At 31.6% G+C, this 22,796-nt stretch overlaps 3 protein-coding genes and 2 long non-coding RNA genes across 5 annotated transcripts; 4 read left to right on the top strand and 1 right to left on the bottom strand.

The window, feature by feature from the left end:
- Positions 1,222–1,584, top strand: LOC109351180. The gene is made up of 2 exons (XR_002108194.1): positions 1,222–1,252; positions 1,285–1,584. It is a non-coding gene; the product is annotated as an uncharacterized LOC109351180 (long non-coding RNA).
- LOC109351169 (V-type proton ATPase subunit F) lies at positions 1,373–5,959 on the bottom strand. The gene is made up of 5 exons (XM_019592544.1): positions 5,821–5,959; positions 5,076–5,147; positions 4,313–4,394; positions 2,716–2,798; positions 1,373–1,763 (listed from the first exon to the last, which is right to left on the bottom strand). Exons 2-5 carry the CDS (start codon positions 5,136–5,138, stop codon positions 1,599–1,601), a joined length of 393 nt encoding a protein of 130 aa, XP_019448089.1. The 5' UTR covers positions 5,139–5,147; positions 5,821–5,959; the 3' UTR covers positions 1,373–1,598.
- LOC109351161 (protein SLOW GREEN 1, chloroplastic-like) lies at positions 10,008–11,915 on the top strand. Its single transcript, XM_019592533.1, has 2 exons — positions 10,008–10,674; positions 11,569–11,915. The coding sequence occupies exons 1-2, from the start codon at positions 10,137–10,139 to the stop codon at positions 11,910–11,912; spliced, it is 882 nt and encodes a 293-aa protein (XP_019448078.1). The 5' UTR covers positions 10,008–10,136; the 3' UTR covers positions 11,913–11,915.
- Positions 13,713–14,566, top strand: LOC109351152 (CLAVATA3/ESR (CLE)-related protein 41-like). The gene has a single exon (XM_019592521.1). It carries the CDS (start codon positions 13,836–13,838, stop codon positions 14,211–14,213), a length of 378 nt encoding a protein of 125 aa, XP_019448066.1. The 5' UTR covers positions 13,713–13,835; the 3' UTR covers positions 14,214–14,566.
- On the top strand, positions 21,370–22,289 carry LOC109351146. Its single transcript, XR_002108191.1, has 3 exons — positions 21,370–21,391; positions 21,602–21,784; positions 21,897–22,289. It is a non-coding gene; the product is annotated as an uncharacterized LOC109351146 (long non-coding RNA).

Raw genomic sequence — 22,796 nt, 5'->3', positions numbered from 1 at the left:
CAATGTAATTAACTCTTATTTTTATGACCAATCATATATGATAGTACATAATGTTTAATTATTATTGATTCTTAATAAATAAATAATACAAATGAATAGTTATATTAAATATGTATAAATTTTTATATTGATAATATATAGATATTAGAGTACTTTTTATTTGTCTTGTAATGTCATAATTCATTTAATTACTCCAACTTCATAGATAAGACAAGAGTCATAAGTTTTAATTATTATTTATGATGATTATGATTGGTGGAAGTTTTGCCATATTATTTTTGGGAAAATGCTTATGTAAATAGCATTTTTTGTGATTTTGTGGTGAAATAGATAAATATCAACTAACAATAAATGTGAACTTATACAACAAAGTACAATGAAGTACTAAAAATGAGTTTTACATATGAAATAAAGAGGTGAAATTTGATAAGCATCTCTAACTCAACTCGCCTAAACTTTTATTAAAAATAAAATCATTGTCTAATGAATCAAAAAGTGGTGTATTTAGATTTCCAATAAAATTTTACCTTTAATGTTTGTTTATCCTATACAACTTAAACACATATAGTTTTGATTTAGCCAATAATTCAATACCTATAAACCAATGACTCCAATATGGACACAAAAATATAGGATACAAGACACTATATAGAATGAAATTAAATAGACATATGAAAAAGATATTAATTAAAAATCAATTTCTAATGGCTAATAACAATCATTTATTCATTTGGTTTTTCTCCACAACCTCTTTCATATCACTTGTAGGGTTTCATAAACTACTTTTTAGAACCGATTTGTACCAATTCTATAACCAGATTTTAAACCATGTTTCCCAAATCCAGTTTCAAAACCAATTTTTAATGGGTTTTCATGAATCCACTTCTAAAACTAGTTTCAAAACCATTTTTTTAACCTACATAAAAAAAATCAAGTAACAATTTGTGTGCCTAGCACCATAAGACAAAGAAATGCAGACTCTAGAGATAAATTTCTTCTATCTCCTGCATATTTTTCAGCTATTTTCATAAAATATACATATACAAACAATGTACATTCTTATCTATTAAACAATATACATTGATGAGTTCGATAAATTTAAGTCATTGGATGAAGATCACATGACTTAAATTTCAAAATGTTTTTTGATTTTGATTTGTTGGGACCAAAATCTAAGTCGTCTAATCTTCATTCAACAACTCGGATTTCCAAAAGTTGCTGAATCAAAATCCTAAAATTACACTACTATGAAGTTGCATTTGTGGAAGACAGAGATTTCAGGAGATGAAATCACTGCGTGTGGCCTTGCTGAACCATAAGCTCAACAATGCCATAACATGCAGCATCAATAAAAAAATTCTAGCACATGATATAAAGCACACATTTCAAGCTAATATTTCAAATGAATCTGTTCTTGATAACATAAAACTTTGGCCAATCTTGAAGTTTTGGGACATGAGTTTAAAAATATCAGCAGATGATAAAACTTATTTAAGCTTACACATAATTCATACATTTTATGGAAAGATCAATAATCACTCGGTGTACAAAGAAAAACAATAAACACCATAAAAAGCTGCAACTGAAAATGGGTGGATTTAGCGTCTCTCGGATGCCACTGATTCGGAAGAAAAGAGATACTTCACTCGTGAAAGAACTGAATCATGTGCAGCATCATAAGGATGGTCTTTGGAAGGGATTTCGAGTATTGCAGGAATGGGCTTGTTATAACTGTCAACCAAAAATCTTATCATATTCGCAACCTGCACAAGGAAAGAGTATAAAATCTTTTAATGTGTGAAAAAACATGCAGATACATGGGGTAGGGGGAAATGGCAGCATTATAACCCAAGCTTAAAACCAAAAGTCGAATGGTAACGAACATGCCGGAACAAGAATGAAGAGCATGAAAAACGTTGAATTTTAAGTAGGACACCATGATGCTTAAATGAGCCAGAAAAAATGAAGCGAACTAGCAATTAAATTAAATGTGCAAACCAAATTACTTGGCAACATTTGCCAATGTATAATAAGCTCATTGTTGAAGAATCAAGCACGAAAACAGGTCCAAAAACAGAGTTTGAAGCACATGATGATGTATTAACAGTAGTTAGTTATAGGATAAATGGAAAATGTATAGTTTTCAAGTCTCTAATTCAATTGGAAAGTGTATATAAGTTAAGCTCCAATGTATTTTCAATTCATTCAAACCAATTTTCAATAAAATTCACTCAATAACAAAACACTCCTCTTTCTATTGCCTCTTGGTTTCTCAAGCAGTTATTTTCATACTGCTTCTTCTCCTCCTTAATTCTCTAGCTTCAATCTCGTTTGCCATGGTGAGAAGCAATTTTCACATCATTAAATCCACAAGACAACTTTTCTAAAAAATGGGACAACTAATGAGATAATGGCATTGATGAATGACATTATTGCCACTTTAGCCGGTCTAATAAAACCTGTACAGCATTGTTCATTGAGCAACTTGGTCATTCAAAACTTCCATCTAAGTTTTTTGTAGATGATAAGAATAGATTCCCTCTAAGTTCTTTGATTATCATGCAGAACACATGGTTAATGGGCCTTTTAGGAAATGACACAAACATGTTTCAGGCCCTACAAAGTGCAATTAACAATTGCAGACAGTTTTTACTCAATTGAGATGCAAGTGCACAGCAGCCACAACCATTTTCATATCCATGAACTATGACTTACATATTGGCTAATCAGCACAATTGCAACATCCTCCCTTGCTGTGAATTCTTTGAATGCATCCTCAATTTGTTTGATAGTTGTTTCTGAAAAATAAAGCCAGGAGATAAAACATAAACTTAAAATAAAATCAACTTTATTTCAACATTAATAACCAAGCCTTTCCCAACTAGGTGAGCTCAGCTACATTGAACACAGGACGTCATAATATCCTATTGAATCATGTTCATAGACAAACCATTTAACCTTGTTACTATAGTTTTTCTTGGTCTTCCTCTATTAGCGTGGATCATATAGCTTAGCTCCCAGCTCACTAAGCAAGATGGTTAAGGTTGCTAGAAACTGTTAAAAGTTTGTTAGAAGTAATGTAGCATGGGGACTTCAAAATGGTCGCAGCACTGCAATCCGATTTATATCGTCTCAGATACTTAGATGCTTCTTTGATACGTTTTGTCTATATATCTTTTAAGTATTTTTTTTTTATTTTTTAGGTTGATTTGTATCGATGCATCAGTATTTGCGTTATCGGCATATGTGCTTCCTAGGTTAGAAGTGCAGCTATAAGTAACAACTTCATTCACAGTATATAAATAGCTTATACTACTTGTGCATCACATCATTTAAGTTCAGTTTTCAGATCTAGAGAATTCTCTCTCTTCTCTCCCCTCTTTTCTCTCAATTTCTCTACTTGTAATGTGGTATTAAAGCTTCAAGATCCTCAGCCATGGCTTCAAATCTTCTTGCCACCATTGGTTCCACCACCAAACAGAGAAGTGGCAGGATAAGACTACTCATTTGGAAACACACATCGAGCTTGAGATTTTCTTTGCAAGAGTAAAGAGTTTCATTTGTACCAGGCCACAAGCAGACAACAGGCCTACTAAACTCAGTGTTGGACTATTTCACCTTAGTCAACCCTACTAAATAGGGGCTTCTATAAGTCTTTTTCAACATGCCCAAACTTCTTAAGACAAGATTCTACCATCTTTTCTAAAATAAATGTTGCTTCAATTTTCTCTCTATTGCATTCATCAACACAAAATGACCACATAAAATAAGTGGGAAAACTAATTCTTCTTAAGTTCACATTATCAGAGGTACAAAAAAGTTGATGCTATCGTATAGATATGTAGTTACACAACTTGTTATACTGCCTACTACATGAGGCTCCCTTCTAACGAGGTCTGGGGAGGGTAGATATACTTAGCCTTACCCTCGCAAGGAGGGAGGTTGTTTCCGGGATTTGAACTCATGGTCTCTTGGTCACGAAGCAACAACCTTACCGTTGCACTGAGGCTCCTGAGATTTTCCTCCTGTTCAACCATATAGTTTCGAGGATATATCTACTAACAACCAGAGTATGATATGCAAAATTCTTAGAATTGTCTAGGTCTATGATATGTATCCTCTAACTTTCACCATGTACCTAATAACGAAGAAGGACTTTATAAGAACATTGATGTGTTTGTTACTGGATGTCTATCACAATCTGGATAGTAGCTAAACAGGCAGGGTGTCACTTCATGATGTAAAACATTGTACTTTAGGAGAGTTTGAAACATAAGCATATAGAACAGCGAGTAAAATAGAGTCCACATACTTGAATCGACAATGAGGTAATTTGTCTTCCTACGTATGTCAACATTTCCCACTCCAGCTAACAAAAACCCAACTACTGTATCCTGTGTAAAATAAAGAAATCATCATAAGATTTCAGGAAGTCTTAATTGTTAAGAATAAAAATCAAGAAAAAATAAATCTATAGTGGAACAAGGAACTGATACTAGTCAGCATTTTAAAAGAAGAGCGTAAAGAACAAAATATGTTGCTAGTTTGGGCATTGACTTGACAATATTAACTTATTTTTCAAAACCTAGCAATTCTTGCTTCCACTATTAAAGGAACAACCAAATTCAAAGCTATAACTCACAGCATCCCATTTCACCAACTTGACCCCTTAACCCATCTTATGCCTTGCAAACAAGACTTTCCCTCATATATCCTCAAGAGCCTCCCAGTCCATCGATTTTCTAACCTCTGAGCCCAAACATTCAAGACACTAAGCCTAACCTATTAAATCACAAGGCTTTTACTGTTCTAAACTAGGAGCAATATGGGTCCTAATTATTAGATTATTTGCTTTAATACCTTTAGGTAAATGATCATAGGCACAAGACAACTTTTATGTTTCACAAAATACTCAACGATCTTATCTCATGAAGAAAATATCAGCATTATCCAACTAAACATCCTCAATTTTCTAAGTTACAAATTGAAGGAGGGGTATAGAATCACGAATATCAAATATCAACCTTCACAAGATGATATTTTAAAACATGTCAATGAAATTCTAAAGAGCATACCTCATCGGCAATCATGGCAATAAGTGCCGAATTTCTTGTAGCAATTGGAGCTCTGTTGGCCATTTGGTATAACTGAAGATGATAAACAAGTGAAACAACAAAAGACAGAGAGACTGTTAACTAGCAATAGGTATTAGTCATTGAATAGTAGTAAACAGTAAAATGCAATTCATTCATAAACATGTCATAACACATCATATCACTTTATCCATTCATAACCATAATCAACAAAAATGCGGCCCATTGCACGAGACTCCCACCTAGTAGTGTCTGGGAGGGTATATGTATATATCTCGCAAGCAGAGATGTTATTTCCAGGATTTGAACCAATGATCTTCATAATCAATCCGGTATCCTTTAAAAAAATGAGGCGAAACTTTCAACAATTGATACTTCATAATCTAGCCCCAATTTTCATGGTATATCAAATTGACCGCAACATGAAAATTACAAATCTAAATCAATCAGAGCGCTTTCGAATTTGAAACAATTACAGATCATAGAGCCTTTGCATTTGACAAATTAAAATTACGATCCCTTACTACTTGTGATTTCTCCGAATAAAAACAAACATTAAGATCTACAAATTGATTAATTGAATGCAAATTGGAACACAAATTGAACAAATAATTCGTTATTGAATGTGATCAAATTATAAGAGGAATCGAAATAATGAATATGATCAACATCGAAATAAGTAAACCAAAAATTTGAGAGCGCAGAAAAACGGAGAAGTTGAACAAACCAGATCGGAAACAGGGACGACGGAGGAGTACGGAAGCGCGTGGGGAAGTTTGGCGCGTGGATTGGAGAAACAAACAGAGGAGAGTGTAACAGGCGCGAGTGGATTCGTGATTCGTGATGTGTTTATATATATCACCTTATAATTTGGATTTTAAATTATTATATTTTTCAAAATATTTTTATAGAAATATTTAAATAGGATATAAGCTCTAATTTTAGTGGTGATGAAAGATAATATGAAGAAAATATATTTTATTCTATTAGTAGGAGACTCGTGCATTTACACGACCGAGAATCTATTTTACATGAATGTATCTAATAAGCAATAAAAAATAAATTGTTAATTTAAAAATTATTGTTAATTACTTATGGAAGATGATGCTTAAGTATTTAATTGAGAAATTGGAGATATTGATGAGTGACATGTTGTAGAATCTCTTGTAATAGAAAAATATTGTTAGAAAAAAATTAGAAGAAAATATCAAATAAGTTGTAAAATATTTATTACAAATTTAAAAAAAATATCTTTATAAACTACATTTATTATTATTTTTAGTGTGTATAATCTTTGTTATGTATGAATATCCTTAATCTTTTTTTGTTTTGAACATTTGAAATAACTACGTACAATTGATTATGACTAAATATTAGTCGATGTAGATATAAGAGGACATTTTATAATAAATTGACCTTAAGATTTATTTATTATCATAGCATATAAAACACTGATAAAGAACTATTTTTTGATAAGTTTGAATGATCGTGAATATTGTGATCGATACATTGAGATTCAATAAATATATATAATAATTTATCTTTCTCATGCAAAAGGAATATACTTTATAACTTTTTACTCTTTCTCTTTTACCTCAAAATAAAAAAATTATAAGTATTTATTTAATAGATATAAAGTATTAATTATCATTCTTTCTTTTTTACTATTAAAGATATCTTATCACTCTTTTGGGTATAGAATTAATCTCTTCCAGAATATGTAATTGTCCTTCTAAGTTACTCCCAAGAATTTAATCATGGAAGTTATTCAACTAACTGAATTAAATTACCAAATCTAATCTAATAAAACAAATTACTGGTAGTTTGATTCATGTTCTTTATTACTTATTTTTATGCTATTTTAGATTTTTAGGTACAAATTTACTATTATTTTTTACGGGTGCTCATTTGAAGTGTATTTGCGAAAAGAATTCCAACATATTATTATAAAAAAATATCATATCATGTACAGGAATATAATTATTGTATCCATTTGAATAAGGATTTAATATTAATATATTGATAGTGTAAATATTTTTTTACATGTCAGCAAATTATCCACTGTTAATTTATTAATTACTATTGATTTTCAAACAAAAATAATACAAATCAATGTTGGATGCAATGGTATAAAAAACTTTACAATGTCAATCCACAGATTTTAAATTCATTGTATAATATTTCTTTTGTCTTTTTTCCTAATATATTTTTCTCTCGGTACTCAATAATTTTTTCATTACTTACACAACAATAAATTATTAAATTAAAGTAAATATAGAAAATAACTTATCTTATAAAAGATAGAAATAAATAGTAAAAATTATTTAAAATAAATAGATAAATTGGAACATAATAGTATCTTATGTTATTCAAATTTAACTTAATTATTTTTAATAGTAAATATTTTAATGCAACATATTATTTAAGAAATCAATAATGAAATTGAATTAAAAAACATCATTTCTACGTTTAGATTGAATTTCAATCTCCATTAATTTAATTTGTTTTTTTGTCCTTTAATTTGGATTGAAATAACTCAATCACCCAAGTATTTGTTATTTGGAAAATAAATGGACCAACCTATTTTTAGTTATTTTTTGGGTCATTCCTATCTTATCATATATGACAATTTTTGTTTATATAATAAATTATTTATATTCGCTCATATTTGAGTTTGAACAATTTTTACTATAATATCAAAATGATTTCATTATTTATAATATATATCGTCACTATTCTATTACTGAGATGCCTAAAATTCGAAACTCCTACTAGTCATTTTCATTTGCCTTCACCTTTTCATTCATATCTTTCAATGTAACAATTCTAAATTCCATCTAACAATAATTAAATAAACATATAGTATTATTGGAAATACTATTTTTCAGAAATAGTATGTTATTAATATTATTCACAGGTCAAAATAAAGTTATAGGCACAATTATTTTTCTTTTTTCTTTTAAACAGGAGAGAAGCACATAATTATTTGGGTTTGAACAATAATTATTTAGATTGGAATATATATGTATTATTAATGTAAAGATATGTACGACTCAATATATTATTCATTATTGTATTATTTTTTTGAAGAGTCAATAATAATGAAACATGAATGATGAATGATACAATAATAATATATAAATTTCATATATCATCGTCAATGCATATATTTTTTCTCGGTTATTTATACTACAATAATCCTCTAGAAATGATTTTAAGTGTCACTCACCTTATAATCTCATGTAATTAATTATTGTTGTTTATGTAGTTTGCAACAATTCTGAATGACACGAAAGAATACTTATTAGTTGAATCATTCTCTTTAAAATGTTTCGTGGTATTGTCTAAAATGTGCAATCAAACTATCAATCATGTCGTCCAATGATAAAACATAACACTTCTTTGTTTTTGAATTCTTATGCACTGTAAGAACCAATATCGAATACACTCACGTTATAACTATTAATGTCAATTCTCAAAATATCCACAATATAGTTTTCCACAATTTGATTATCGATATCAGTTTTCAAAATTCCTACAATTTGAGTACTTGTGCCAATTCTAATGTCACGGAAAGAAAGAGAAAGAAGTAGGCCGAAAATGTATCGACAAAGATTACAAGGGAGAAAGAAGAAAGTCGAGGAAATGATGCTCGACTGAGATGAGAAAATATGAATGGATGAGACCTCTATTTACAATCTAAGGCCTCCAATGACCACCTTCGCTGACGGTCCAAATGGGAGATTGCGTCCCAAATGGCTACACAATCTGACGTCCAGGAAAGAGTCCAACTTGAATCTTCCTCCCTTTGACCGGATTCTAATTCATTGGCCAGATTCTTCTCTCCCACTCCCATTACTCTTCAAATCGTGTGTTGGCCTAGTCACACGAATGTCACACATGTTTTGATTTGGTGAGACACACATCCAAAAAATAATAAAAAATGTTTAAAAAATATGTTGGGCCCAAACCCCAGTCCGAGTCGAGTCGGACGACGACTAAAGTAGTGGTGCGTGCGTGTATGTGAATGAGTTTTGTTTGTGAGTCATCATCCACTCACATAACTCATTGTATCCCTTAATCCACATCACAAATGAGGAACTTAAGACTTATAGTCTTTCAAACTCTCTCCTCCATCCTATATGAGACTCGAAACAAAATTCATTTCATATCCTTAAAGATCTCCACTAGTGATCCCATTAATAGTATGCAAATTCCAACAATCATTCCCTCTAAAAATGGGTCATGCAATCAGATTGCATGATGCATGATAACTAGTTTTTTTTTGTGGAAATATGAGAAATTGTTACTAGAATTGAAAAATGCGATAAGTTGTATAAATGTAAAAAAATGATTGATATATAGAAATATGTGATTTTCCACTATAAAAATGTTTAAATATAGAAAAAGTAATATATGTCCTAAAATAATATTTTTTTTATTAATAATTGTTTTACACATAAAATAGATTTTATGTTGTAAGCTAATTTTATAGGATGATGTATTGGAATATTTTTTATGTAACAAAAATTTATTCTCACACTAATAAATAAGTAATCAATACTTTTAAAAGTGTATTATCATTTCTCCTGATAAATATTGATCTGAGGAATCAAATTATCTTTAATCTGAATGAATCAAAATTCATCTTTTGTTAGTGACAGAGTTACCTAATGTTATGTCTAGGAAGTGAAAGTACCTCATCAACCCATCTTCCTATTGAAATATTATTTTTTGTTTCCGATATGAATCTTTTTGTATACAGACAATCCTGTTTGAATTGGGAATCTACACAAGTATGTAGGGTTAAAACTTTTCTAACGGTTATTTTTTCATCCATAAAGTTTGAACTCAATATCTCAAGGGAAATCGAACATGTAACGGGACATTACATACCCATTCAAATGTACCTTTCAACTTCAAAACCTCTTCATATTATCTCCAGTCCAAAACCAACGTTGTTCTATTCGTTCTTCAACCTTGTCGTTCTTTTCTCCAAACCCTAATTCCACCACCACCACCTTAACCACCATAACCACCACCATGTCTTCCACTCCTTCACCGTCTTCCACCACTCTCCGCTTCTCACTTCCACGTCACCACTGTGTCACCTCCAACTATAATCCTCCCACCAACCCCATTCTCCACACCCTCAAATCCTTCGCCGGAGCTGCAATATTCACCGCCGCTATCGCCGCCAAATTCTCCGTCCTCCCCGCCAGAGCAGAACCTCCCATCACATTCACCCAACAGTCTCAGATAATCGAAGAAAATGGCGCCGTATCGGCCTCGCCGCTTTCGGAGTTTCTGGAAACGAATCAGGGAGCGGTGGATTCTCTCAAGTCCTTGCTGAAGAAGAAGCTTGAGCTCGGCGAAGATGAGGAGGGATTGAAGATACTGAAACGGTTGGTGGTGGCGCAACCTGAGGTAACTGAATGGAAATTCCTTTTGGCTAGGTTGTTGAGTGAAATTGGGGAGATTGAAAATGCACGCAATGTGTATGAGGAAATTCTTGCTTCGAATCAGTTATCGTTCGAGGCTTTGTTTGAGAATGCTTTGCTTATGGACCGAAATGGTGAAGGTTAGTGTAATTAGTATGTTGAGTTAACATGTTGAATTGTTGATTAATGGTTAGTGTTAGCAAGAAGTAAATTAGATTAGTTTGTTGAGTTAGCATTTTAGTTTCATGGGATTTGTGTAATGGAACACTCGTGTTAGATATGATACTCAATTATGAGCCTTAGAAGGAAGTTATAGCATATGTGATGGTTTGGTCTTGTATTTACAATGCAAGTTTGCACGAGGCTAACTTTGCGCTATTGTTGCCGAATATGTGATACGAGGTATAGATACATTGTTAATTTTGGTATGTGTCATCACCTTTTACACGACTTTCTCTAAGATGAATCCAATATGTTTATGTGATTCGGTCAATTTTATATGTGGTAAGCATGGTTAACAATGGAGTGTTGTAATTATGCTTTGGGCCCTTTAGTAATAGGTTACTAATTATGGCATCAGTCCCTTATTCTCGGTCCTGATACTTACTAGTTAGTTACTCTATGTTAACCTTAGCGTTATTTAGGAGTTACTTAGATTCATTTGCCTGATTCTTAACTAGTTATCTATATAAGCTGCACAATTGGCTTGTTATATTCGCTAAGGGTTCGTCCATTTATGAGTCTTAGAATACCCGATGGTTTTGCCTTGTATTGGTTTACCGGATGCTTGGTTTGGGCCCTTTAGTGATAAGTTGCTTGTGATGGTCTTGTATTTCTGATCCAAATACTTACTAGTTAGTTACTCTATTTTGACCTTAGCTTATAGATTAATTCTCTTGATTGTTTACTTTTTAGCTATATAAGCCGTGTAATTGGCTTGCTATATACGCATTTGACCATTAAGTAAATTTTAGTTTCACATTTACCAGTTTCTCTTAAGCCTCAATTTGGCCTCTTGCGATGTTTCTCAACAGGGGAAGCAGTGATTAAGAGGCTGGAACAGGCTTTGATGGTTGCAGAGGAAGAGAACAAGGTTAAGGAAGCGAGGGATGTGAAATTGATAATTGCGCAGATACAATTCCTGCAGAAGAACTTGGATGAAGCTTTGGGTATTTATCAAGAGTTGACCAAAGAAGACCCTGGTGATTTCAGGCCTTATTTTTGTAGGGGCATGATTTATAGTTTGCTTGATAAGAATGATGAGGCCAAAGAGCAGTTTGCAAAGTACAGGGAGCTATCACCAAAGAAGTTTGAGGTTGATGGGTACTTGAGGACCCCTTTGTCAAGGATGAAATTGTTTGGTGCAAATGAGAGCTGAAAATAAATATTAAATTTGAGGTCCTTAGGGATCGGAGTAAGGGGTACACATCTTCTATCTCGAAAGTTGTACCATTCCATGTCTTACCTACTTGTGATTGATTGAAAAAATATATTAATAGTTAAGTATTTTTCACACGTAGTGGCAGTGTCACACGTTTTGGGACAAAAGATGTCTAAGATGGTGTCTCCAAAGGAAATAATGTCAAAAGCAATGGCCTTATATTGTGATGAAAGACATATCTACCATTATTTTTGCATTAGCTTTGCACCCTTGAAGAAGTTGAAGGACAAAAAATGTAAAAGTTTTTTCACTGTAAGTAAATCATCTAACATTTATATTTAATAACTCTTTTTTCAATGATTATTGACTCCGATATTTCTTTGTTTTGCTTCCAACAAATTTTAATATGTGCTTGGCTCTTGTTATCATAGTTTATTTTTCTAGGGGTTTGAATTAACTTATTTTTGTAACCAAACATGCTAATAATACATTAAATTATTAAAATTACTACTTTCACACACAAAAGTACTTATCACAATCAAATTGTTAGAAATTTGTTTCCTTTTCATGGTAAAATTTGTAGTCTAAGAGGAAAAGAATTTGAAGTAGAAATGGAAGAAAAATAATTAATTGATTCTTAAACATTATGAACTTATTATCTTGTTTCTTGTTCTCACCAATTGCAAAATATGTAGTTGTTCAACAACTTTAGAGGATCTTTATCAAGTAATTAGGATTTAAGAGTTACAAGATGAGAGATGTATAATGTAAGTAAAAAAGGAAGTGAAATTAGAGTTGTTTTAAGTGTAAATAGAAATACAGGACTTATAGTAAATAATTAAATATATATAGAAACCAAATTACAACAAAGGCAAAAGAAAAAAAATCATTTTAGATATGTGGTGCATTGTATTTATCCAGAGTTATATTTCTTGAGCATCAAAATCATTACATAATAATAAGTATTTTAATTTTAATTTTTTGAATTATCAAAATAGAGACAACCTAAGATGTCATTTTTTCAAGTATTTTTTAAATTTATAGAAGATAAAAAGTAAGATATAAGTATGGAATAGAATATAAAAGCTATGAGATACCAAGAATTTTACTTATTATTGTTTGACTAGATTGTGATTGATGAATCTCCAACCACAAATTTTCATTATTGCGGAATTGGAGAATATTAAAGAACCACAAGTGATACACATCTTAAACTAAAACATTAAGACAACAGTTTTATGAGTCTTTTTCACTTATAAACTCTTTCGTTTATCTCTTATATAATTTGAGACTTCATAGTTGAATAAACCAGAACATCATCACTTCTACTAACAATTTTTACTTAGATTCCTCACACATATTACTAGTGGTTGGCTAGGAAACTACCTTAGATTTAGATGCTATTTGCTGTCTCCAGTTACCTGTGTGTTTTCTTGTCCACTTTAGATTGAGATGCCAATTCTATCATATTGCATTCACATTGTCTTATTCATCACAAAGAAGTTGAATATAACCGATGGGCGTTGGTTCAAGTGGTACATGCTTGATTTCCTTTAAGCAAGGTCTCAGGTTCGAGTCTTGTGGATGGAAAAAATGTTCGCTGGGAGAGTTAGCCCCACGTACCTGTGGACGTTCCCGACTCGGACATGATTGCCTCCGGTGCGAGGATACATGTGGGAAACCAAAAAAAGAAGCTGAATATATTCCCATGCAAAAAATTTCATCAATCCCTACTTTCCCTTTTCATATGTTTATATATATATATATATATATATATATAGTGTAACTCATTTTTCATCACATAACTTATATAGCTTCTCTTTCTCTTCTTAACCTCAAAAATGTTTCACAATTTATATTCACATACCAAAACATTGTTTTCCCTTGTTGGATGATTTCTATAAGGTAATTTATTTTTGCATGGCTAGTGAAGTAGCAAAACCCTTTCACACTAGCATGACCTTGTTGTTGTTCTTATTCTCTTTGCTCTTAGTTTCTCACTTCACTTTTGCTATGATAGAACACACTTTAACTTCTACCAAAGAGGGTAGTAGTAGTAGTACTACTAAGAAGAAGAACACTGTGATAGATGCTTCAGCAAGAGAAGGAAGTAAACAAAATTCGGATATGGCACTAAGAGGAAGTGATAAAGGCTTTCATAATGTTCATGAACAAGTGCAAGGTGCAAAGAGAGGATACCCTCGAGTTTCTCGGTCACCATTGCAATGGCGAAACAGGATCTTCAATGATAGTGCACATGAAGTTCCTAGTGGTCCAAACCCTATTGCTAACAGGTAAATCCAGTGATAGAACAAGGAAGAAGATTATGCAGAGGTTTTGTGGTTTCAAACTCTATTTTCCCATACTGTTTTTTTACTCTAAAACGTCAAGAGTTCGATTCATGAGAGCAACACTTGTTGGGAGGGACAGCCACACACATCGAAATGAATTAGTTCCTTACCCATAGAGTGAGGAGATACCCTTCGTAGTACCAAAATACTGTTTTTTTACTCCTGATTGTTGATGTATAAGTTTGTGGTTACTATGATAAACCATTTCAATAGAATGACCCCAAATTTTTATGTCATTAGACAATGTAAAAAAGTGGTGTAAAAGATAGGGTGAGATGATAATATTTCTAAAGATTTTCAGGTTTTCTTTCCTTTATTTTTTGGTCCATTTGCAATGGTTTAGTATAGTTTTGTAAGGCCTCAAATTGGTTTGATATGAGTGTAGTCTTTGTTCATATTATTGTTGTGAAATTGAAACCATGATCATGTTCCAATCATTTATTATGTTCATGTTATATATGTTTCACAAATATACTATTGGATACAAAAAAAATCAATGAGAAAAGGGGCATGATGATTCAAATTTGCACTAAGGTTTTGGTGGAGTTGTTTTTGTCTCAGTTTGCTCACTGCATTTAAGAAAAGAAGCTAGAAACTTCCTTCAATTTTCATTGTTTTGAGTGAAAAAGTTTACAAAGATTTAGCATCCAAAGTAGTGTGTTTGAAGGGTCAATATCTCAAAGTATCCTCATAATTTTCTGAGGAACTCCTATAGTACCCTTTGTCACTTTCCTTTATAAATGAAGCAAAACCATTGAGGACTTGCCTCAATTCATTGTCTCTTTCCATTTGTTGGGTGGTGGTAGTACAAACATTACGGACAAGGATCTACTGTTTCAAACTATGTCCTAAACCATGTCCCGGACTAATGAAAACATGACATGCCAATTAAAAAAAGTTAACTATTCATTATATTTTCTGTTTTTGCTTTAACATCATTGATTCGGGACATGATTTAAGACATAGTTTGGGAGGACAGATTATTATCTGTACAATAGTACATAGTACTTATAATGTTCATTTATGAATAGAAAGTGACAAACTTAACTAGAATGATTATAAGGTAATTTTGTATTTGTTTTTCTTGTTTAGAAGATGATTTGTCACATTTGTATTGTTGGATTTTTTGGTAGCTCCATTTGTACACTCTTAGATCATAATTCCAAATTTTGGGTTATAGCTACAAATGTTCCAAAATGCTAATCATCATAAATTGTCACTTTTCCATTTTATAGGATGAAGTTCATTCACATTTCAAACATTGAGTCACAGTTCCACTTACTAAACTCAATGTTAAATGCAATGCATGGACTATTATATAGAAGGATATTTTGGACCACATTCCATGTATATAAAACTTTTAACCCAAATTTATGTTCAAGTTAAGGGCACCTTGTTGCTTTAATATGTAACTTTAATATGCCATGAGGACTTAACTTCATTGCTTTGTAAGATTGGTTCTTGAGAATGTAAGTAAAACAAAAAAGAGATGAAAGGTATTGCTTTGGCTAAAGCAACCAAAGTGCTTTCACAGCTTTCCTTTTTTTACTGTCTGCTTTCTTTATTTGGTTATTTCCATTTTCTTTGTTATTATTACTACTTGTCTTTGTTTGAACTTTGGAGGAGTGGTTTTTTTTGGAAAATTTACACATATGGTGCACCTTGACACGAAATTTACGGTTTTGATGCACCTTTTTAGAAAATTACAAAACTGGTGTAATTTTCCGGAAATCGGCAATGGAATTGCCGATTTCAGTGTTTTTCTCTCTCTAACTCCCCCCAAAATCGGCACTAGGGAGAGTTTTATTAAATTAACTTTTTTTCTCTCTCCCTCTAAATCGGCAATGGGGAGATTTATATATTTTATTTTTTATTTTTTTTCTCTCCTCTAAATCGGTAATGAGGTGAGTTTTTTTTTTCTCTCTCTCCCTAAATCGGCAATAAGAACACTGTGATAGATGCTTCAGCAAGAGAAGGAAGTAAACAAAATTCGGATATGGCACTAAGAGGAAGTGATAAAGGCTTTCATAATGTTCATGAACAAGTGCAAGGTGCAAAGAGAGGATACCCTCGAGTTTCTCGGTCACCATTGCAATGGCGAAACAGGATCTTCAATGATAGTGCACATGAAGTTCCTAGTGGTCCAAACCCTATTGCTAACAGGTAAATCCAGTGATAGAACAAGGAAGAAGATTATGCAGAGGTTTTGTGGTTTCAAACTCTATTTTCCCATACTGTTTTTTTACTCTAAAACGTCAAGAGTTCGATTCATGAGAGCAACACTTGTTGGGAGGGACAGCCACACACATCGAAATGAATTAGTTCCTTACCCATAGAGTGAGGAGATACCCTTCGTAGTACCAAAATACTGTTTTTTTACTCCTGATTGTTGATGTATAAGTTTGTGGTTACTATGATAAACCATTTCAATAGAATGACCCCAAATTTTTATGTCATTAGACAATGTAAAAAAGTGGTGTAAAAGATAGGGTGAGATGATAATATTTCTAAAGATTTTCAGGTTTTCTTTCCTTTATTTTTTGGTCCATTTGCAATGGTTTAGTATAGTTTTGTAAGGCCTCAAATTGGTTTGATATGAGTGTAGTCTTTGTTCATATTATTGTTGTGAAATTGAAACCATGATCATGTTCCAATCATTTATTATGTTCATGTTATATATGTTTCACAAATATACTATTGGATACAAAAAAAATCAATGAGAAAAGGGGCATGATGATTCAAATTTGCACTAAGGTTTTGGTGGAGTTGTTTTTGTCTCAGTTTGCTCACTGCATTTAAGAAAAGAAGCTAGAAACTTCCTTCAATTTTCATTGTTTTGAGTGAAAAAGTTTACAAAGATTTAGCATCCAAAGTAGTGTGTTTGAAGGGTCAATATCTCAAAGTATCCTCATAATTTTCTGAGGAACTCCTATAGTACCCTTTGTCACTTTCCTTTATAAATGAAGCAAAACCATTGAGGACTTGCCTCAATTCATTGTCTCTTTCCATTTGTTGGGTGGTGGTAGTACAAACATTACGGACAAGGATCTACTGTTTCAAACTATGTCCTAAACCATGTCCCGGACTAATGAAAACATGACATGCCAATTAAAAAAAGTTAACTATTCATTATATTTTCTGTTTTTGCTTTAACATCATTGATTCGGGACATGATTTAAGACATAGTTTGGGAGGACAGATTATTATCTGTACAATAGTACATAGTACTTATAATGTTCATTTATGAATAGAAAGTGACAAACTTAACTAGAATGATTATAAGGTAATTTTGTATTTGTTTTTCTTGTTTAGAAGATGATTTGTCACATTTGTATTGTTGGATTTTTTGGTAGCTCCATTTGTACACTCTTAGATCATAATTCCAAATTTTGGGTTATAGCTACAAATGTTCCAAAATGCTAATCATCATAAATTGTCACTTTTCCATTTTATAGGATGAAGTTCATTCACATTTCAAACATTGAGTCACAGTTCCACTTACTAAACTCAATGTTAAATGCAATGCATGGACTATTATATAGAAGGATATTTTGGACCACATTCCATGTATATAAAACTTTTAACCCAAATTTATGTTCAAGTTAAGGGCACCTTGTTGCTTTAATATGTAACTTTAATATGCCATGAGGACTTAACTTCATTGCTTTGTAAGATTGGTTCTTGAGAATGTAAGTAAAACAAAAAAGAGATGAAAGGTATTGCTTTGGCTAAAGCAACCAAAGTGCTTTCACAGCTTTCCTTTTTTTACTGTCTGCTTTCTTTATTTGGTTATTTCCATTTTCTTTGTTATTATTACTACTTGTCTTTGTTTGAACTTTGGAGGAGTGGTTTTTTTTGGAAAATTTACACATATGGTGCACCTTGACACGAAATTTACGGTTTTGATGCACCTTTTTAGAAAATTACAAAACTGGTGTAATTTTCCGGAAATCGGCAATGGAATTGCCGATTTCAGTGTTTTTCTCTCTCTAACTCCCCCCAAAATCGGCACTAGGGAGAGTTTTATTAAATTAACTTTTTTTCTCTCTCCCTCTAAATCGGCAATGGGGAGATTTATATATTTTATTTTTTATTTTTTTTCTCTCCTCTAAATCGGTAATGAGGTGAGTTTTTTTTTTCTCTCTCTCCCTAAATCGGCAATAGGGAGTTTTTGATTTTTTTTTAATTTGTGGGAGTTATATTATTAGTTTTAGGGTTTAATTTTTCAAACACTAACCCTAACAACATACAAAATCGCGACTAGGGGGGTTGATTCTTATTGTGGTAGAGAACGCAAATTGATTCTTGTGTACCAATTCGTGGTTCTTTTGCGAATTGGTTTTCTACAAAGAACAAACCAGATTTTCACGTACAGTTTAAGTTAAAGAAAGAACAAAGAATAAAAGAGTAATTAGTGATGTGCACTCACCTACCTAAATGAGTTATGAGAAACAAAGAGTAATTTTATCATGGGATATTTCTCCTATTGTGAAACAAAAGTTTATTTAAATCTATAAGAAGTAACACTAGAAACAACTGAACCAGCAAGCCGAATCAGGGGGAATGACACATGAATCTGCAGCAAGCTAGGTATAAATTTCTGCTTGGCTAGGTGAAATTGTAAGAGAAAACATCATGCAGAAAAAAAAATGTTCATTTAGATTCATTAGTAAAATAAAATCTTTATACAATCTCTATATTCTTTATGATTAAATGATGACTATAAACAGAGAAATATAGCTCCATAGAGTTTCTGTCATGTCAATTAGGAGTGAGCACCAACCGATTCTACCTGCTCACTTGGTATGTTCCAATCATGATCGGTTTTGAATAGGGTCGGGTGTCATTGGGTTTAGGGTCGGATTTATTTTTAAAATTAGATCTCGTCAATATTTAGAGTCGGGTAGAGGATAAGTATGATCTGCCTTGTCGCATTCCATGGTCAGTCACTCATCATATTTATACGTGTCTCTATTCAATTGTGTATGACACCTCTTTGGTCGAATCTATCATTAATTCTCGAAATTTTGCTTCATATATACATGATTAACAATATATATATCACTTTATATGTCAAATTACATATTCATACTAATAAGTAATATTGAGAAGACTTTATCTAAAATGAATATGTATTGTATTTAATCATGTTTAAGGTCGAGTATGAATTCAAAGGCTGACTCAGTCAATAAAAGAAAATGGAAGTACTTGCCTCCTCTACAAGAAAATGGGAGTACTTGCTTCAATGTTCATTTCTCTCCTATGTTAGAAAGATTAATTTTTTAACTTTGTCATGTTATAAAACAATGAACTTATAGTGTTAATGAGCAAAAGTTACTCTATCATATAGCTACTTTTGATGGGCTCATTAAATAAAGATGGAATCACATACTATGCCTATACTTGTTGTATTTTAGGACAATATGGCCGTGTCTCAGAACACATGGTCGTGTCCCTTCTAATCACAAATCACACTACTCTAGAGTTGTTGATCTAACGTGAGAGAGACAAAGATCTATTGTTTTAAATTGTATTTCAAATCATGTCCCGAACTAATAATTAATACACATTTGACAAAGAAAAATATTATATATATCAATTAACATTTGCTCTAATAAATCTATTGTTAAAATGATATTTTGCAAAATAAGACGAATAATATAATGTTTCACTTTACAACATTATTATAATTTATAAATATTACTCTATTTTTTTTGTTCAAATGTTCATAATACTAACATTTATTGTGTATTTTCTATTATAAGTTCATATTACAATTATGCTGTGAAACAAATTTCACGAATGGTCCAAAAAAAAGGAAAAAAAATGGTAGCCTAATTCGGTCAAGTAAGCCCAAGTTGAACTCGATTTTAATTTTGACTCGACTGGTCCAAACTAAAATGTCTAAATTCATTAAAAATACTTAATATAATACTCAAATCATTTCATTTTCGGGTTTTGTGGGCTGGCACCACCAGGCCCACTTATTTTGTTAGGTTTATATACAAGCATCATCTATTTCCATTTCACTCCTTTTTTTATTTGATTTGATTTTCTAATTTTTTATCTATTTTTAAAATATTTTAGACTTATAAAATAGACATATTATTCCAATTATTTTACCAACAATTTGCTAACTTAAATTCTTGATTTATATAACGAGCTAATACGTAGAAACTAAGTAAAAGTTTTCCCTCACCTTATTTAATTTATGTCAAAAAAATAAAAATAAAGGATAAATTACACCAATAATTGCAATGTTTGGCTTAAATCACCTCAACAATTTTTGAGTGAATTTATAATGTTAGTTTTAATTTTGCACTTTTTGGTACTCGTTTGAGAATTTCTTCTTACTTTTATATATTATTTGTATAAGAGGTTTATATTGCAATGGTGTTCCTATTCATGATTAAATTAAGTTTATTAACATTTTACAAAAACTATAAAAGTGGCAAATTACAATCCTACTTTTTGTCCTATATTTATATCTATCCACATGAAATAGTAAGTAATTTCTATTTATTGGGTACACAATAATGCATATTAATGTTATAATGGATGTAAAAAAAATTTACTTACATCATTCACTATTGATTAGTATTACATTTGTTTAACAGACAATGACGATTAGTAAATTAATAGTGAATGATTAACTGATAATATAAAAAACATTTACACTGTTAATATATACATATTAAATCCTTAAAATATCTCATTATATCATGAGATAAGTTATTTAATTCTACCACTAAAATTATAACATACATCATATTTAATAATTTTATAAAAATATTTCTCAAAACTAAAAAATAATATATACGTAATAATTTTAATGGTTGAATGATACAATTTAATATTTAATATGCTAACTTTTGTTTTTCAATTGTTTTTTTTATAATTTACATAGACAACTTGACTTCATTTTATTAAAAATATTTATTGTTGGAGTCCTCCTCCTTTATAGTGAAGTTTTTTTTTTTCAACTTTAAAATATTTGCTAAATAAAATGAAAAGTAAACAATTAAAAAAAGGGGTTTTAAATTAAATAAAAGAAAAAAATTGAACCATTGTTGCAAATCCTGTGTTACACTTTTCTGCAGCAGCTAGGGTTCAATCTCCTCAAAGGTATCAATTTTCTTCCCCTTTCTCTCTCTTTTCTTCCTTTATTGCCCCTCGATCTTCTCTTTCGGTTGAAAGGGGCAAATCCATGTTTTTTTTGAAGTAATTTGGTCTCATTTTGCTATATGAATCATTCAATTATGATGGATCTTTGATACATGTTCATTCATCTGTAAATCTGAAAAAAATTTGATTTTTTCATTGTTGGATTTGAAGTTATAGGATATAATGGGAAGAAAAGATGGTGGGCTTTTTATCAATTCAAAGAGATTTGGTTCACTTCAGAAACCTTGTATGAAAGACATGATTTTGTTTCTCAATTGTATGACTACAAGCCATAGCGATGCCGATGCTTGTGTTCGCCAGAAGGAACAATTAGTTGCCTGTATGGAATCACAGGTAACATGAATATTTGTTTAACGAAAAAATGACTGCACCTTTTGTTAGTAATTTCTATCACATTACATGAGAACTAAGTAGTGGAGAAAAAACTCGGTTTTATTTGTTTCAGAGTAAGAAGAACAGAAAGTCTTGGGGGAGCATCAATTATCAACTGCAGAGGCTCAGCCGAGGAAGGAAATAGTATGGCATTTTCAGATATGAATCATTTTATAACTCAGTTTTACTATTTAGCGAGTTTTGTTATGGCAATAACTTTGATTGTGAAACTAAAATGATCATATAGTAAGTTAGGAGGACTATGTTGAAGAATAACGATCTAATTTTGCTTTCGTATCAATTAAAGCTTTAGTATTCTGCATAACACCATCACATTTTTGGTGGGATTGTTGCTACACTTGATTTGATTCACTTTTCTATGGTCGAAAATTATCGCTTATGTTGCACTGTCTCTGATATTCAATAATGGAGTGTTGATGATGCCTATTTATCATCTTATGCTTTATTTAAGTGATCTATTATCCTATCTTTGCAATTAGAGAGATTTTCATTCTTTGAAGGTGTTATATGCTCAGGTTTAACATCCTTTAGCAAAACACTTTTCTATGATTAGGGTATTCTCTTTTCCCTCTAGGAGAAACAAAAACAACTGATACGTAATACTTGTAGATCCAAATTCTTACTTTCTAGCCTCTGCCCCCAAAACTGAAAATTCAGTTGCAGCATTATGCTTGAAAAGAGGGTACATGTGCATTCCATTGTTTTACCCTATATCAGGGTTCAGGCTTTGCATTAAAGTACTGCAGTAGTCCCGACGGTTTTGAAAGTGTTTGGGTCTCTCAAACTCTTTTTTTTTTGTATAACAAGGGTATCCCTTCACCCTATGAGTAAAGAACTAATGTCTTTCAGGGTGCGTGGTTGTCTCTCCAAACAAGTATCGGTCATAGTAATCGAACATTTAACCTTTGGCCTAATACGATTCTTGGGGATTCAGTGGGGCCTTACACCACTA

The sequence above is a fragment of the Lupinus angustifolius genome, chromosome LG01 (genome assembly GCF_001865875.1).
Source record: "Lupinus angustifolius cultivar Tanjil chromosome LG01, LupAngTanjil_v1.0, whole genome shotgun sequence".
Classification (NCBI taxonomy): Eukaryota; Viridiplantae; Streptophyta; class Magnoliopsida; order Fabales; family Fabaceae; genus Lupinus; species Lupinus angustifolius.
Note: the sequence above shows the minus strand (reverse complement) of the source record. Positions and strands in the feature narration are given on the sequence as shown.